This window comes from Poecilia latipinna, unplaced genomic scaffold (assembly GCF_001443285.1).
Source record: "Poecilia latipinna isolate Pla-1442-1.1 unplaced genomic scaffold, P_latipinna-1.0 Scaffold134, whole genome shotgun sequence".
NCBI lineage: Eukaryota > Metazoa > Chordata > Actinopteri > Cyprinodontiformes > Poeciliidae > Poecilia > Poecilia latipinna.
The window spans coordinates 362,792-381,056 of NW_015112750.1; the positions used below are offsets into that span (position 1 = coordinate 362,792).

General features: G+C 36.6%; 1 protein-coding gene across 7 annotated transcripts in view; it reads right to left on the reverse strand.

Annotated features, from left to right (window-relative positions):
• LOC106945224 (DNA (cytosine-5)-methyltransferase 3A-like) overlaps positions 1-18,265 on the reverse strand; it is a 55,390-nt gene that overhangs the window by 22,073 nt on the left and 15,052 nt on the right. For 5 of the 7 annotated variants that reach the window (XM_015028768.1, XM_015028766.1, XM_015028770.1 and 2 more), the window contains exons 3-6: positions 15,827-15,934; positions 6,507-6,630; positions 4,468-4,505; positions 4,255-4,371 (exon numbers count right to left, since the gene is read on the reverse strand). In XM_015028768.1, the coding sequence (XP_014884254.1) occupies positions 4,255-4,371; positions 4,468-4,505; positions 6,507-6,630; positions 15,827-15,934 (387 nt within the window). Of the gene's footprint in view, positions 1-4,254; positions 4,372-4,467; positions 4,506-6,506; positions 6,631-8,077; positions 8,265-15,826; positions 15,935-18,265 lie in introns of those variants that run through there. The other 2 variants (XM_015028771.1, XM_015028772.1) reach the window with 2 other exon arrangements.

An 18,265-nucleotide genomic window follows, 5' to 3' on the forward strand; every position in this document is an offset into this window, starting at 1 on the left:
ATGAAAAACTCATGCATATTACAAAACCTGCATACAGATTTGCAGGTACAAATTGATGTACATGTAGTTTAAATTAATACAAAATCAACAATATTAAAAAAGAAATACCATAAAGCCATAAGGTACAATGATTGTAAAACATGCACAGCATACACAAAAAACTATTTTTTGAGGAGGCATCCCCCCAAAACTTTTGACCGTGGGCTGCTGGCCCTGTAAGCCCTCTCTAAATTCTGGGTCCAGGTATTAAAATAATATTTTAGATAAACAAGAATCCCCATTTTTCCTACTAATCAAACCATGTCCTACAAACTAAAACTCAAACTATCAGTACAATACTTTCAGTGTTTTAAATACAGACAAGACTTCTCTAGGAGGTACGGCAGCAGTGAGTTGACCACCAGAAAAAAGCGCAAAGATGTCCAAGAGGCGTCTCAGTCGTGTCAACAACAAAACACTTGTCTTAGTCAGTAGCCATTCTACAGTGGTAAAACCAGCTAACCAAATGTGCTGGAGCTCAGCTGCTGTTGCTAGATAACGGTCTAGGCTTCATGGGGTTCTGAAGGTTTTTCAAACAGCTCGTTTTCCAGACACCAAAAAACATGAACTTATTGCCAAAAAACACTTGGGTGGTTTCTTTAACAGCTTGATCAGTTTTTAGAAGCAGTAGAGACCATAATGGAAGTATAAAAACATGCAAAATGTGTATTTTACATAATAGGTCCCCTTTAACGATAATTTTATTATTGCATCATTTCCTATTGTTAAGGAAACCTTAACTGCATCAGTTTAAAAAAAAAAACAATCACTGCTTTAATATTCTTCTATTAGGAAAATGGGTAACTTTGCAGCGCTGCTTCTTGGATTTTGTTCACAGCTCTGATGATGAGTCACAGAGGCAAACATGGCATTGACAGGAAGTCCCACATGCTCTACTTTTCTCTTTCTTTCTCTCGCTCCATCTGTCACATGAGCTCGTAACAGTATGTGATTTGAACACCAGCTGGTGTCAATTTAACCCACTAGAGTCTGTTTTTCCATATGTACATCCCACTAGCTTTAGAGAGTTATGTGTTTTAGATTCCTATGTCTAAGTGCAATAAGTGCAACTAATGCTGCAGGGTCTTTACAGTGTTATGCCCTTCCAGAAGGAGGACAGGGTCAAACAAGATACAGAGGAAACAGCAAAAACATTTGTGGTTTCAGTCTCAGTAGTCAGTCTCCATCTCTTCCTCTCACACACTTTCATATCTTTGAGTCTCAATCGGCCTCAATGACTTTCTCTCCCCCCCTTATAACCACACACCCATACAGCCTCTTTCAGGAACTCTCTTTTTTCCGCTGAAGCCACCAATATATACTCGCATTCTTACATCTGCTGACATTTCCTCCCATACACAAACTTCTCCAATGTTTCCTCTGTTAGTAAAACACGCTTTGAGTGCAGTGGTGACAGATTTCAAGCTTTAACAAATGTATGCAAGAAAAACCTTTAAATTTTTGTTAAAAACATATTTTTCTAGTAAAACTTTTGGTTGTTTTGTTTTACAGTTTGAGAGATCTACATATCTGGAAATAAACTGGACCAAACGATCTTTTAAACTGCCTTTATATGGCATTTATTGTAATTTCGCTCAACATGAACTGATCTATCTCAGATGCTTTTGCTTCCAGTTGTTATGTTTGCACATTCTCATTTTAGTTTTAATAGTTGAGCCATTATGTCAAGTTTAATTTTGAATTCATCACTTTCCTGCAGGACGTTATTGAGGGAGAAAAGCTATGTCCTAGAAGAAAAAGTAATTTGTTCTTAAACTTGATATCTGGCCTTTGGAAACAACAACCTTTGCAATAACTGGTAATGAATCTCTTAAATAATAGTGCAGGGGTTCTGGCCTACTTTCCTCTGCAAAACTGTTTTAATTCAACCATGTCTTTGAGAATGAATAGCCTGTTTAAGTTTATTATTTAAATTCAGACTTTGACTAGGTTATCCCAAATCCTTTCATTTTGGGTATCGGAAAAAAAAATAATAATAAGAGGGTAAAGCGCTTTCCATGGCATTGTTTTTGTAGGAAACTCAGAAACTGTACACTAAATAAGAAGCAATATTTGGAAAACTTCCTAAATTTATGAAAAGTGACGAGAGACCAAGTGATCAAAGCAATTTGTTTAGGCAAGACCTACAAGACTCATAGATACAGTTGAAAGTATTTTATTATCTAGAAATTTATCATTTTAAACTTGTAACAAAGTGAAGGTTTGAAAACATGATCTTTTATATCTGTTTTGCTTCTCTAATTTGAAGAGACTAATTAAAATCACACCATCTGCTATAAAACTGTCCTACCTTGGACAAAAGACCAGGCATTAAAAATAAAAATTTAAGTTGGCCATAAACAAAGAACTTATTAAATAGCAGTAATCAAAAATTGGCAACAAAAATCTAATGTTTTAGCATAGTCTGCAGTTTTAGGAGTAAAAATAGCAGCTTAGAGAAGTTTTCTTAAAGCAATACTGCAACTTTCAAATGAACTGCTAAATTTCAGAGTAAACAACCAAACTCTTCAATTAGATGTTGCTAGAAATAAAGTTTCCGCACAAAAGGAACAATTAACATGAACATAGAAAATAATAAAAATAGTCTAGAAATAAGACTGTTCACAGAAAAGCCTTATTTTCACATTGTTTTAAATAATTGAACTAATCTTTCAAAATATTATAACAGCAATCCTGTAAACTCTAGATAAAGCCAGTTCACACCTTAGTCAGATACTTAATGGAGTAACCTGAGTAAAGCACAGGATCTTGTCCAAACACAATTAAATGGACCTTAAAACATGCATCAAACTCAATTATCAACAAGGCATATCAAAACAGGAAGCTAGCTAACATTAGCCTAGCTCCTCAGCAAGCACCAAAAAGAGTAAGTGTCTTGTTAATTAAGTAAATAAATGACAAAGCTGTTTTTAATGTATGTATTTTTGTAGTTAATTGGGTTTTTGAAACCCAGTTAACTTTGAGGTGGAGGAAGAAAGACTCCTCAGAAACAAATTAACAGGCATTTTAAATGTTTTTTGTTGACGCAAAATTGCAGAACATCCGGTAATGATATAACTTATTTGAAAGTGTATACATTAACCTCATGAAAAGATACTTTTTAGATTAAAGAATGCCTATAGAATCAAAAAATAAATAAATCTCATCAAAAAATGTACATATTAAAATGGAGTGTGGAGTGAAAAGAGCATATTTTATATGGTTGTAGGTTTAGGCAGCACATTGAAGACAGACCGCCTTATTTCTGAGTTTATTTGTACCATTAATCACAGCTGCTTTGATGTCACTTTCTCTTTATTAAAGGAGACTTTGGCGGCTTTTTTTTTACTACTTAAAGTCTGTCTGATACCCTCTGTTTCAGATCTGTAGGAATAGAGCAAACGCGTGGAGCAAATTATGTGTAGGCAGTCTATTTGCATCATTTATGATGTAAATCTAGGCCCTGACCTTGTTGCTCCACAAGAAATTAATATATTCAGAACAAAGCAGCGGGTAGGGGTTTTATACCTCTCCCTTAGAGACTTAAAGACTCTGCGCTTACAGGTGGATGCCAGATGGTGCAGCTGCTAAAACAGAATAAGAACAGCAGCAGAAAGGGACACCATAGTTTTAAGGTGCTTGGAGCAGAAGCAGGGCAATGAAATTAAGTGGCTAAGTACAGAAGTTTATAAAAAAAACCACAAAAATATTGAAGTTTTAAGTTGGTTGTCTTGTTTTATTTCTAAAGTAAATCAGAGTTAGCACAAACTGATTTATAATTCCACTCATTGTGATACTGCCTGGCATGCAGTTTATTTATTTACAGCTGAGGGATTTCCCTTTCACTCGGCCACTCAGCAGTGCAAAAAAAACAAACAAAAACACAGCTAATATCCGATGCAGTCATATCCTGTAAAATCAGACTGTATTGTTGTCTACTCTGCTAAATACTCCAGAGTAGGTATACAGTACATTGCAGAAGTATTATGTTTTTATTTGATAGAGCAAAACAAAGTCGAAGGAAAACGATACATGGTAACGTGGTGTGCAGTTTGTATTCAGCCCACAGAAGTCAATACTTTGTAGAAGCAGTTTGTATATAAAAATACATTGAAATTTATTTTTGTAAAGTGGCAAAATCTGAAATGGTTCAAGCAGGATGAATATTTTTTTTTACAAAATCTTCACACAGACATGGACTTGTTTGTCTCCCACCTCCATCTTCCAGCGGCTGAGCCATTCTTCCTTCTGCCTCCTGCTGATATAGTACGGATCCCCAGCCTGGAAAGTCACTCTGGGTACCGGCCTCCTCCGGAGCCTCCCTGTCTCTCCCTGTGGACCCACAAACAAACACCACAGCCGTCAGACTCATTTTCACATGTACAAATAAGAAATAAGCAAACGTGATGCAGCTACTAGTTTTTTCACCTCTCTCGGGGAGTCGCAGTTTCTCTCATCTGGTTCGTCTGCAGCAGAGGAAAAAGGAAATGGGCTGTTAGTCTAGTTTTAACAAGAAGTTTCATGAGGAAGGAAAGTCACGGTTTTCATCACTCTGTCAAGGCTGCTATATTTAAAATCACAGGGACTTGAAACATGCCAGTGTTAAGTATATCTTAAAGGTTACTTATTATGATTCCTTGAACAGGTTAGGATTGGTTTGTGGGCTAGTCTGCTCAGTTCTGCTTATTTTGAGCTCTTTTCAGAATGTGCTGTTTTAGGGCCTCTGTCACTTTAAATCCAAATAAGCTGCTGCTGGCCACGCCCCCACCTCAACCTTCACACTCGCAGATGAAAATGTTTGCAAAAAGATGTGCAATTATACAACTGTACATATTTGAAAAGCAGAAGTAGCACCTCCTATACAACCAACAAGAATGCAACAAGTGGTTTCTGGATGGTAAATCAACAACAAAACACTTGTCTTTTCCAGCAGCCATTATACAGCAAATACAGTGGTAAAACCAGCTTATCAAATGTTGAGGGGCAGTGCTTGCTGTTTTGTGATGTTGCATTCTGGAGGTTTTTGAAACAGCTCATTTTCCAGACACCAAAAAATATTAATTTATTGTCCAAAGACGGAAGTTCGGCCATATGGAAGTACAAAAGCATGCAAAATGTCAATTTTAGCCCGCACACTGGAGTTTCCATTCAAGTTAAGGCACATGTAGCTCTGGATGCAAAATACTTTTAAAGATTGCTTCATTCTAAAACATTAAACAGCTTTTTCCACTGGCTTAGTCCACTGCAGTGAACTGATGGTGCTCGTAAACAGTTAACACAGTTACCTACGGTGTTCAGGAGTTAAATGAGATCATTTACAGAAAACGCCATGAAGAGGCAACTTTGTGAGTGGCAAAACACAGTTGTTCTGCTACTCAGTACTGATGCATGTACTCATAGATTAAGAATCAGTTTTTGAAACGAGGTATTTATTTCTATATCAGTCAGAATGTCATCGGAGAAGTTGACCGTACAGCCGCCTTCTCGCGTCATTTAGTGTTCCCACTAGGTGCCAGTGTGGGGACCAATGCTTTCTGGCAATGCCCCAGTGAAACACCCCGAACCACCAGCACTAACACAGTTAAACCAGAGACTTCTATCACCTCATGACACAAGCTAGACATTGTGAGAAGTCTTTTTAGCAGAATGCTATGAGGTTGGGTGGGTTCCTATGCTATTTCACTCGATTCTAATCACTCTGCACCACTCCATTTGGTTTTGCTCTCCTGAAGAGGATTTCTCCAGTAGAAGAGAAGTTGTGAACAATGACATCAATTTTCTGCGCTGTTTTGGAACTGTAGACTGTAAAGTGGAGTTTTAGCGGTACGAGTATTCTTCTATCAATAAAATAGAATGGATTCTCTTTGCAAAGCAATAGGAACAGGTAAGTCTAAAAAAATCGCTTTTAAAATATACACAAAATTACTGCGCCATAGAGACAGAGATAGTGAAATGATCTGGGGCTGGTTGGCTTCTTCTGAACGGTATGCTTTGATGTAAGTTTTTGCTTGCTAGCAAAAAATCATTAAGTAGAATCTCTATATATAAACTCGAGTGTGATTGGGCTCTGCAGCAGGATAATGATCCACAGCACACTTTCAACTCATTGGTGATGTTGACATGATCTTAAACAGAGTGTTCTCACTTGAAATCCCTCCAAAATGGCTGAAAAGAAGAGTGGACCTAAATTCCTCCACAGTGATATAAAAGAGAAATTACTAGTTACCAAAAACGCTAATGGAAGTTGTTGTCAGTAAAGGTGGAACAACCAGATTATAGAGTAATTACTGATTCACACAGAGGTGAGGGTTGGTTTGGATAATCTTTTTTCCCTTGTCCTGCATTTGTATTTACATACGCTATCTCTGCAAGACATTAAAACTATCTTCACAAAATAGCAAAAACCATAAAACTGCAGAAGAGGTAAATATTTTGACTTATTTTTTCACTATAAAATATAAATATACCTTTATTCCTTTCAGATTGCTCTAGTTTTCGGCGCCTTCGTTTCTTCTGTGAGGAAGGGTTTGGCTCTGGCTCCTCTGGCGGAGTGGGGGGGGCATTTGCACAGGGGTCAGAGGTCGCCATCTCCTGAGAATCAGACAGCGCACAGTTTAGGTCAGACAAAATTGCCTCTCTACCCCTGTCTAGACAATTTAAAGGGCACGCATTTACAGAAATCATACATGCACATGTGCAGGTTTTATGCAGTCAAATAAACTACAGTACAGCTACTGCAGTACCTGCACATACCAATTAGTCTAACCACATTAGCACAACACTGAGCAGGTATTTCCAGCAGAGCTCCCATTAGCACAAGCACACAGTGTACTGGATAAGAAGTGGGTAGTGTTGAAGTTATTACCAGTGTTGATAATTAACAAGCACATCTGACGGGGTTTGATAATTTATACAAACTGCTGAGAAGATAAAAAGTTATTTGGTTTAAAAAGTTAGAAACATTAAGTTAAAAAAAAAGCTGGAAAATACCTGACTAGTAAACCCAAGCTATCTTAATTAGACCTATTCATCAATGTTGCTAAACTTTCTCTGTTTAAGCTCTAAAAAAACCAGCGGGGGGTTTTATATGTGTGTGCTACTAACAGGTTTTATGGGTGGGAAGTTAAAAGAGAGGAAAACAGGGACGAATGTGAAGCTCAAAGGCCACAGCAACATCAGCTTGTGCTAACAAGCATTCAGAGGCTGTAATGAACAGCTGAGGATGCCTGTAAAATGGAGAGAACAGGAAAGGTGACCGAAAGAGCCTTGGGACAGACTGAACCACACCAGCACACTTTTCACTCTTATACTCAAACAGAAACATGTTGGTTGTGAAGGTACATTTCACTTTCAAACCCTAAATTATCCCGCATAAATACAAGCTTATTGTGCATCACTGATTCAGGTATGTCTAATACTAACAGACAGTATTGGGCCACTTATTTTATGCTGTGTCAGCTGTAAAAGTTAATGCAGGATCCAGTACTAAAATGCGGCAGGGAGTTTTTATGTCTCCGGTACACCCAATTAGTTTTATTCTTCCTGACAGACAGCAAGTCAGAACTGTGGCTATGTTACGACAAAAAAAACACTGCATGTTCAAAATTAAAATACACCAACAGAGGTACAGTAACTCAGAATAACAGTTTAGAAGCGGCAAAATAGAAATAAACAGATAAAATTATGATGGAGAAACCCGAAAAAGAGCTTTAGCTTTCACATAAAAATTAAAAAACTACATAAATCAAACAAATCCAACCACGTGGCTGAAATAAGTAAAAACTTGCTATGTAAAACAAATACATTTAGCTTAGATGATTAAACATTTATGCAGAAAACAAGCCGGGAATGAGTAAACCAGATGAGTGAAGCATTGTCTATCTTCTGCATATGAAGTACAACCACGTGGCCTAGACATGAGCACGTGGCATTAGCATGGTTTTAGCACCAAAATCATTTTAAAGCTGCATTAAGCAATTTAAGACATCACTGTAAAAGTGTCTACAGCTAACTTTTAGGCAAACAACTCACTACTTACTCAGCAGAAACAGAGGAATCTGGGCTTGCAGTCATCTTTTTGGCCATGTGTTGAATGTAAACTCATTTCAGCTCTGGTTTGGTCCACAAAACTCCCGAGAAAAAATCTGGATTTGTTTTAATTTACACGAACTCGACGATCTTCAGCCACTTCGCATGTGCTATGTGCCACTTAGTGGTGAACAGGAAGTGCACAGTCAAAATGAGTGAGCTGACTGCTGCAGGTGCACAAGTTGCGCTTCATTTTTGCAAGAACTAAAACTATAACCCGAATGTGTCAGCAGTCTACAGTGTCTGGGAATCATTTGATTTAACGAAACTACGGCAGAATATTGCTTAATGCAGCTTAGGTATGATTGTTGAGACATAAATGAGCAAGCATTCACCATAATGATAGCTCTGGCTCATCAGATCACATATTACAGCAGTTTTCCATGGGAAAGTAAAGTTATTTCTCTTGTTTCAGTATTTAATACCTCATCAATGACCTTCACTTCCTCTTTTCTCAGAATCTAAAGCTGTCTGCTGTAGAGTGACAGACAGGGTGGAAAGTACCAACTCTTTTTCACCGCTGACAGACACTAACTTTAACTCTTTGTACAATAAAGCATGAAAACGACAGGCGGTATTAGGTTAAATTAAACTCTGATTAATTCAACCTAATGGGAGGCAGAGCACAGAGCAAGATGTAGCAAACAATAAAACAGTGAACTGAAAATAAAGTCATAAATCAGCAACTGAGGGGTTAATTGTTGTACACATGGTTGCAAAAACCACAACATAAAGACGTGTAAATACGAGTCAAAATGTGTTGTAGCTGTTCCCATTCTGACTATGATAAACAGAGGTATTTCAGTCATTTTAATTAAAAGTAACTGCTAAAGATTAAAGGGGTGTCTTGTTGAAATGTATATCTCACCACAAATGGCAGAAAATGTCATCAAAAAGGATTAAAATAAACCTTTCATTGGAGCAACATAATCTCTCAGGGAGCAAAGGATTTCTACAAAACAATTACTACAAAATAAATATAACGTACATTTTTTACTACATAGAAACTCTATGAACTTTAGATTAGTACTGAATAACTTCCTGTTTCAGTTGGGTATAAATATGATGTCACCACTCTTCAAAATAGAAAAAAAGAGAAAATGGTTTTTAAGTTAGATTTGTTGGTGAAATGAATAGAGCTGCAATAGACAAACTTAGATGAGCGGCCATGTTTTTCTTGCCACGAAACACAGAGAGGTGGATGGAAAGAGGTTAAATGAAACTTTGAAGCAAATAAAAATACTGACATCTTGGTGTCATCAGGTCTCCATAGCAACCTTTAGAAGCTACCTCTGCAGCAATCAATTAATTGAGGGGCAAGACAAGCTTAAATGTGTGATTTGTTAAAACCTTTTCGCCAACACACACTGCCAAACTCTGCATCTGGTGTAAAATATAACAGACCTCATACAACCTGCTAAGTAAGATCTATTTACCTGCTTCACTTCCAAAAACTCCAGGAAGCTTGTTAGAGTGCATGGTGCCATGAAACACTTCAAAATGTCAGAATATTTTAAATGAAAACTTGGTAGCCTCAACCAGAAATTTGAAAACTCCTTTAAAATATAAATATGTTTTATTTATCCACTGACAAAAAACTACATGAGCTAAAACAGCTAACAGCTGCTTTTTTTTTTTTTTTTACCAGCTAATGCAACTATTTTTTAAAGGTCATTAAACAAATCATTAAAAAATAATTTTTAAATTATATATTGAAAATGTGCAGATGATTATCTCTACTAAGGGACAGATTGGTGGAGTTGTACTAGACATTACTGGTACATTAATTATGGGCTGGACATTAAAAATGAATGTAGCCACAAAGTCTGAAATACTAAAACCACTAGGGAAGTTCCTTAGACCATTTACAGTACAGACAGGAAGATGACTTGAAAAATGTTTCAAAGGCTATCCCCCAAAGGCAAAAATAAAGATTGACTTCCTTTATTGTCCCCTTTACGGTCATAAAACACTGGTAATAGTTTTTGGAAATGTACCTGTTGTAATTGGTGCAAATAATTCAATCATATTTATGTTTAATGTCAATCTCTAGCTTGGTTGTCTTCCAAATATATTCAACTGGTTCAAAGACCAAGAAAATAGCATAACAACTAACCGAATGTAAGTACATAGATCTCCAAGTTACTATGTAACCACTGCATTCACTACTAATATTTAAACCAGGTTGTTTAGTCTATAAGAAGCGAGGCTTGTCTCAGAGTTAGTTCCTGACTGCCTATTGGATAATAATTATGATATGTTGGCTAAATAGACAAGTGAGATGTCTAATTACTGCTGGCTGGCACATTCGTACAATAATTACTACAGAAATGTTCTGTCTTCAGATGCTTCATAGTTTTTGACTGTAGGGAACGTGTCTGAGCTCCTAAATAGTCACATAACAAGAAACTGAACAATTCTTTTGATGGCGTTCAGAGGGGCTGTTCTGCATGACTAAAGCTTTAAACACGTCTGATTTAGACTAAATGACAAATTCCTCTTTTTACAACACTATTAAGTCCAATTGAACCATGAAGCACATCGTCATAAAAACTGCTAAAATGAAACTGCATCTTTACAAAAGGAAGGTGTGAGGCAGAAGTGCTGCTGTTACTGTTTTAGCTTCAAATCGATTTATATAGACCTAATAATGTAGAATTACTGTACACATCTTGATTATTAAAGAGGAAAACAGGCCAAAATCCATCCATCCATCAACATTTCATCACAGAGTAACAGGACAAGAAATCAAGCGAACACACTCACCTAAAGACAATTTTAGAGAGGCTAATTTGGTTTTGCACAGAAATTTTTTTAAAATAATTTTATATCAAATTTTTCCCTAAAAATTAATTACAAATAACTGATAATATCAATCATCCCTTCTATGAGTTGAACGCCGAAGTATTACTGCCAGGCTACGAAATACTTTGTTTAATTACAAGAGCATAGTCATAAAATTAGCAGACAAAAGATGTAATTTTACCGGAATAGCACTTTTAATGTGAAAAAAGCTTGGCTAATAATTTTTTTTAATTATTTTTCATGTTGGTGTTATGATTTGTGGGTGGTTGTGGTGAGGATGAACGCTGAGAACCAGATAATGGTGATGATGATGAATTTAATGAAGATGCTCAAAAGCAGTCCAGATCAGGCAGCACGGCAGAAAGATTAGCACACAGCTAAATACCGGTAGCAACTGAAAGACAGAGGACTGAAAACGAGAGCTGAACAGGACTTTACAGTTCGACTGAGGTGGCAAGCAGACAAATGACGTACGACAAAGATCCGACAAGAGACCAAGACAACAGGTGGGACTAAATACACAGGGAGGGTAATCAAGGAATGAGACACTCCTGGGAAGCAATCAACGGGGAAGACGCAGAAACAACAGAGACTCAGGACAGAAACTGAACACAGAAAAACCTTAAAATAAATACACAGAAACACAGATCATGACAGTTGGAGTTGTCATGAGGTCACAATACACCTCCAATGTTTCAAACTTTATAAGACAGAAGTAGTGCTACTCTTCCTTGAGTAAATTTTTTGGCTACTCTCCCCACCTTTTACACCTAACTGTGAAGGTTTTTGATTAAAATCACTAAAAAAGTTATATGGCAGTTAATTACTACTGTATTTTAAACCTTTCTGAAGTAAAAACCACAAAAGTGTTTCTAGTTATATGCATATATACACATAGTTGCAGACGAAGAAACACTAAAAACTTGTATACATAATTTTGCTTGTACAAGTGCTATTTACCTCTATGATTGATGGTGTTATTACAGAGAATGCCAGTGGAAAGGTACTGGTCAAGATGTGAAGACTTATTTCTCACATGTTTGTTTTAACTGCAGTCCTGTTCGTGCTGTGTGTGCGTGCGTGCGTGCGTGTGTGTGTGTATGCGAGAGTGTGTGTGTGTGTGCGTGCGTGTGACAAGACTCACATTAATCCTGCCCGCCTTGTCAGGGCTCAGACATCAAAGCATGATCAAACCTGCCCTCTCACTCGCACACACACACACACACATACATACACGCACACACCCACACATTTTTGGAAAAACACACGTTTTTTTGTGGTGTTGTTCGTTCCTTCTGTCTGGGATTGTTTGATCTACGCTGACATGCAGCTTCTGCTGAACAAGTTGGTCAACTCAAAGCCACAGAGACAGAAATACGGGCGAAAGGAACTGCCGAAAACAGAGCGACTGAATAAACACAACAAACATACAGATAACAAGAACACAACTCTGAAACATGTTTCACAATTAGTGACTGGAAGGTTGCCAGTTAATAACCAAACTATATCAAGATAATCTATTATATAATTGGCATAAATAATAGCTTATGAGTGAGGACATGTGATTGTGGTGACTCCTAAACTATTTAAGCACTAATCTGGGATCATTACATGTTATTTCTTTAAGTTTTTTTAGGAACATTGAAGCATTCACAAGTAAAAACACAAGTGGCAACAAAATGGAAATAAACATTGGTTCTTAACATCAATCCAGTTTTACTCGAACATACAGATATGTTAATAAATGACTAACAGCAGCAGAAACCAATGCTGATGTATTATGAATCCCAATCACAAATGTCACAGTAGCCGTGTTTCCATCAACAATTTATTAATGCACATTGAAGAAAAAGTTGATGGAAACAATGAAATTCAAAATAACTTTCTCAATTTTGGAAAAAAATATTTTACACTCACTTGAGGTGTTTTTGGGCTTTTTCGAAAGAGTTAATGCGCTAAACAAACCTTCCTATCCACTGGTGGGTCTGTGCCTTACCAGAGGCATGAAAGATTGGTTGATTCAAATTTACATATTTCTGGATATTAAATAAGCTTTTATTGCAGTTTTCAAATGATGATTTCATTTATTAAAGAAAAAAATCTAGTGGGCTGTTCAGGAGCATCTTAGGTCAGACTTTGAATAGGCCACTCTGTATGCCAGACATTTCCCTCCAGGATTTTCTAACAGAGAGGACGCTGTCCAAAAAGTTTGTTTCATTAGTCCACAGAATATTTTCAGAAAAGTATTGCGGATCATCAGGATGGTTTTTGGAGAATGTGAGAAAAGCCTTTATGTTATTTTTGATCATCAGTTTTTCTTTGCTTGCTTCTGAATTCTCCCATTTCTGCTTATCGTCTCTGTCTTATTGTTGAATCATGAACACCGATCTTAGCTGAGACAAGTGAGGCCTGCAGCGTTTTAGGATTGTTCTACTTTTTCTGTAACTTCCTGGATTAGTCGTTGAAGGTTTATCACTGCTGCATATCTTCTCTTGTTGTGGATCAGTGGTTCGCTTAAAAAACAATAGTTTTGATAAGCTAAAATGAAAATAGTTTCATAATATCCTTAGGTATTTTCAATTTCTCCTTTTGCAATACAAAACTAGATTATTCCTGATATAAATGTGTATCAAAAAAACTTAGGACACTTAAAAGTCTGTTGCACAGTTAGAATCGAACACAGTGACTTAAATATTACTTACTGAAAAGAAAAAGTACTTCTGCCAATGGGCTGAAGTACTTACTTCTATATTGAAAATATTTCACAATTTGAAGTTGAGATCCATGTAAAACCCTTCAGTATTACTCCTGGTCAGCAGGTGGCAGTAATTCACCAATTAGTGTGCTGCGAACCTCCATAAAATAATAAGAAGAAGACAAAGCAAACATGCAGCAACGGTGAGGAGCTGAATGGGTTGTTGTTCCAAACAAGCAGCAGAAAAAAAGAAAACTTATTTTCCATAGTGAATGTGAGGAGGTGAGTTGCAAATGATGGTGATGTTGTGATGATTTTATGTTATGATTTTGTTTAAAATGCTGCAAATTTGGTCATTAGAACAACATGTGATCAGATTTATGTAAAAACTCGGAGAAGGAAATTTTCTAAGTATATTATAATTGATACGGTATTTAAAAATGAAGCCACGTAGTTCATGATTTCTCAGAAATGATAATACAGTTGAAATAAAGAGTTGTGCATTAATATTCATCTATTTTATAGATACATTATCATTGTTGATAATTGTGAGAATTACTGAATATGATTAGCAAATACACTTAGATAAATCATTAAGTGACATAATTAAAAGTAAACTGTGCTTATAAAACTGGTAGAAGTAGATCTCAAAGTGGCATGTCACCACCTACCATATTGGGGGGCAGTGTGAAATTTTATAGTGTGACGACATTTTTTATGTCTTCACAATGCAAAGCACTTTAAACTGGCGCATTGCTAAAATGTGCTGTACAAATAAACTTGATTGATTTATTGATTGATTTATGATGGAACAAAACTGACACAAAAAACAGTTAACAGAAGTAATGAGTAACACCTTTACAGAAAGGTAGTGAGTGAAAGCAATTAGTTTAAAACTACTCAAGTACAGTACAAATGATCAGGAACTGTAAATAAAGGGGCAGTATTATGTATTTTTCAGGCACATAGTGACATTTTATAGCACAATCAAGTAACTATATTACTTTCAGTTGTTGCTATATATATTAAATATGACTCAGAAAAATTTGACTTCGTAATTTAACGCCCTGAAATTGCACCTCCGTTTCATTAAAACCTCCTGCTCTTTCTGAAACTCTGCCTTCAGGAAGTCATCACAACATTTCCCGTTAACTCTAACAACATTTTTACTAGCGCTCCACTGGGAAGTAGCTCCTATAATGAGCTCAGCAGATGGACAGTTCCACCAGGTGTTTGCTAATTGCTAGTGGCTAGTCTGAAGGAGCTGAGCGGGGGAGTCCTGTGGGAGGGCTGCTCAGTGAGGCGGGACCTCTTACGATTGGAAACTGCAGCTCCAAGGAGGAGCTACGTCTTAAAGGCGCGCTAGGTTCATCCAGGTGTTTTGCATGACTAGGTGGTTGTCATGGAGATTAAAGCATTTCTTAAATATGCATGAAAGAAACAAGGCATCACTACAGGTATGTTTTTGACAACATAACACGATGTTAAGCTCACAAAGGTCTTTTTTTTACTCGAGTAAATTTACTTTATTCCTCTGAAAACTGAATATGAAATTTCCCTGGGTTCAGTTACCCAAAAACTAAAGCTGTTTGCTTTTGTAAATCAATAAGTAGGTTTAATCATTCAAAATAAAGCACGATTTAGAGTAAGCTGAGTTTAATTAAAATTAGCATGCTAATTAGTGCTTGAAACTTGACTGACAAAAAGATTACCGTGCCTTTAACTCTCTAGGCTTCAACATCACAAAGCATTTAATGTCAGCTTTTTAACGCCTGACTTGCAGATTTATCGCATGTCAGCTTCCCAAGATGCTTTTAACTTCAGTTTCACTGTGACTTTAAGTGGGCAAGTGGAAAATGTGACAGTTGGAGCCTTGCTGATTATAATGCTAGTGACGATGCCAGTGTTGTAGTTACATGTGCATAAAGAGTTCACATACTGCGTGCAACTGCAACCAGTCGATGCACAGGGGAATCCCCGTTCTTAGATAAACTGATGACAAAAATGCAAAAAAAAAAAAAAAAAAGCAACCCACACCATCCCCAGTGAGGAGATTGCAACTGTCAAACACAATTAATGAGGACTGAAAGTATGAGTCTGGACTCCTGTGCATTTAGCATTTTTGCACATTGGCTAAATAATTTTTTAAAAATGAAAAAGTAGTCCATCACGCTGAATACAGTGACCAGGTTTACTCACAGGAAGCAGCTGCTTGCGTTTCCTGCTGGGCCGCCCGACTCTGCGCTTATTGTGCGGACTCGCTGGCGTTCCCTCCTCCGGACTGTCCTGATCTGCTCCGTCTTCACTCTGTGCAGACACAGAGAGAGCCCACATCACATGCAAAGAAGGGACTTTATATGAATTCATAACTGCTGTCTTCAGAGAGACCGCATTGAAACAACAACCATTCAAAGCCAAAACACTCAGGGGGGAAATAGAGCAAGCAAAGCAAGAATTTAGACATTTTATGGCACTTCTGCGTTTGAAAAATAAAAGAATTTAAGCACATGGTTAGATTGAACTCACTGAAACAAACAATGGAAACAATCAAAAGGAAAAAGCTGTGAATTTTACATCTGGAGTCTGAAAATCAAAGTTTATTTAGGTAAAAAAAACACACACACACATTGTGAATTTCACTTTCCAAGAAAACCCCAACAAAACTCACATCACGTATCGTTTATCATTTATGGTGATACATTTCTTATGATAAGTTTTCAATTATCATTGTGAAGATAAATTCAAATTAAAGATGTTTAAAAAAACCCTAAAACTGTCAGTATTGTTTTTATTGTTCAATGAGAGCATCAGCAAATATCAATAAAATTGAACATATGGTTAAATGCAGTAACTGTGTGGAGTTTTCTGATACAAATCCCATTTCTTTACGTGATTTATATCATAAAGAAGAGCATTGAGTGGGTTTTACAAAGTATTATTTGTGTGTGTTTGGCTATAATTGTAGTGTCATGCAGTCACAGTCATACAGTTATCTAAAAAGTAAGTAATAAATAGTTCCTATCATCACTTTTATTGTTATCACAATACTACTACTTCTATTCAATTCTATCCATGAAAATCTCCATTAGCGATATATTTATATGAGAATGAATTAATTTGGCTTAGTCTGATTTGATTTAAGCAGACAGGAAGCATTTTATTAGAGTTAAAGTTGGTATCAAAGCACAACCAGATGTCTCAAGATAAATACTAATAAAACATTATTGAATTAGAAAAGGTTAAAAAGATCTGTAATTAGCTTGTGGAAGTGCTGACAGAATAATCTACTTTTGGCCCAAATTCTCAGAGATGTTGTTTTGTAAGAACTCTCATTTCAGTCCAATCCAAAATAAAGAAACTTGATTTTGACAACGTTGATGTCACTTTACCGTTTTAGCTTATAAAACAGATAATACAAAAAAGGTGTGACCCGTCCATGTTGTATGTACTGGCACTGTAACCCCAAGCACTAAAATAAAAATCGACGTCAGATTATAAACTGGGAGAGTCAGACCTGATTAACTGAAAACAGATGGGAAAAATGCTCAACTACTGGCTTATTAAGATGTTGAAATGCAAAGACACAGATGTAATGGAGCAGAAGAAATAACGACTTAGGTTTTAATCGCTTCTTTAAAGGTTGGAAAACAAACAGAAAACTTTAGTGACTCAGGTGAAAGTAGGACATGCACTTGCATGACCCTGAAGAAGACTAAATTAGGACTTCCTGCAATCATTGCTAACATTACTTGGAAAAAAGCAACAGTTGTTGCTTCACAGTATTTTATTCTCTTGCTAGTATTAAGTAATAAGTAGAAATAGTGATCAGTAAATGTGCAGAAAAAAATAGTTTCTACAAAGAATCGATTCAAAATGCTCAAAAATCTATTTATAAGTCGAACGTCTGCGCGTATACAGTATATCATATTATGTGTCCACTCAGCAACCGTATATATGTATTTTGAATAATTCTTTGATATTTTTTATTTAAGACAAAGCCAGACAGATAAGTAGGTCTGTCACAATAACAAATTTTGCCGAGCGATTGTCTAAAAAATTATTGCGATAAACGATAATATTGTTTCAAGACCTTTTGACACTGATTTAATGGAAATGACTAATAATGCCTGCGATTTCCTGCCATAGATAGATACACTTTATTTTCAAAAGAACACATAACACTGGAACTAATAAACTAAACTAAAATGGATTCTCAGTCTCCATTAACAAAAAACGTACTTGAATAAAAACTAAACAACATAAAGCCAAAGTGGAAATAAATACTGCATTCAACCAAAAGAGTGCAGATATGAAGTCTGTATACTATATTGGCCTTCAGTAATCACTAGATTTAAATAGAGAAGATGGGCACATCCGACTACCTAATGCAGTAGTTCATACTACACGATTTTTTTTGCTCCTATTTTCCCCTTACAACAATCTTAGAACGTTGGCCGATCTACGATTATCGCTGGTGATTTCGTAGCCTGCAGTGTGTGGTGTGTTACGGTGGATCGCCGTGGCCTCTCCGATCTAAATCAGGGGTTTCCCCGACTGGAAGCGTCAATGCAGCCCGTTGAATGTGACAGGTAGCCAATCAGAGGGGAAATTACGGAGGGAAATCCCAAACAGCTGACA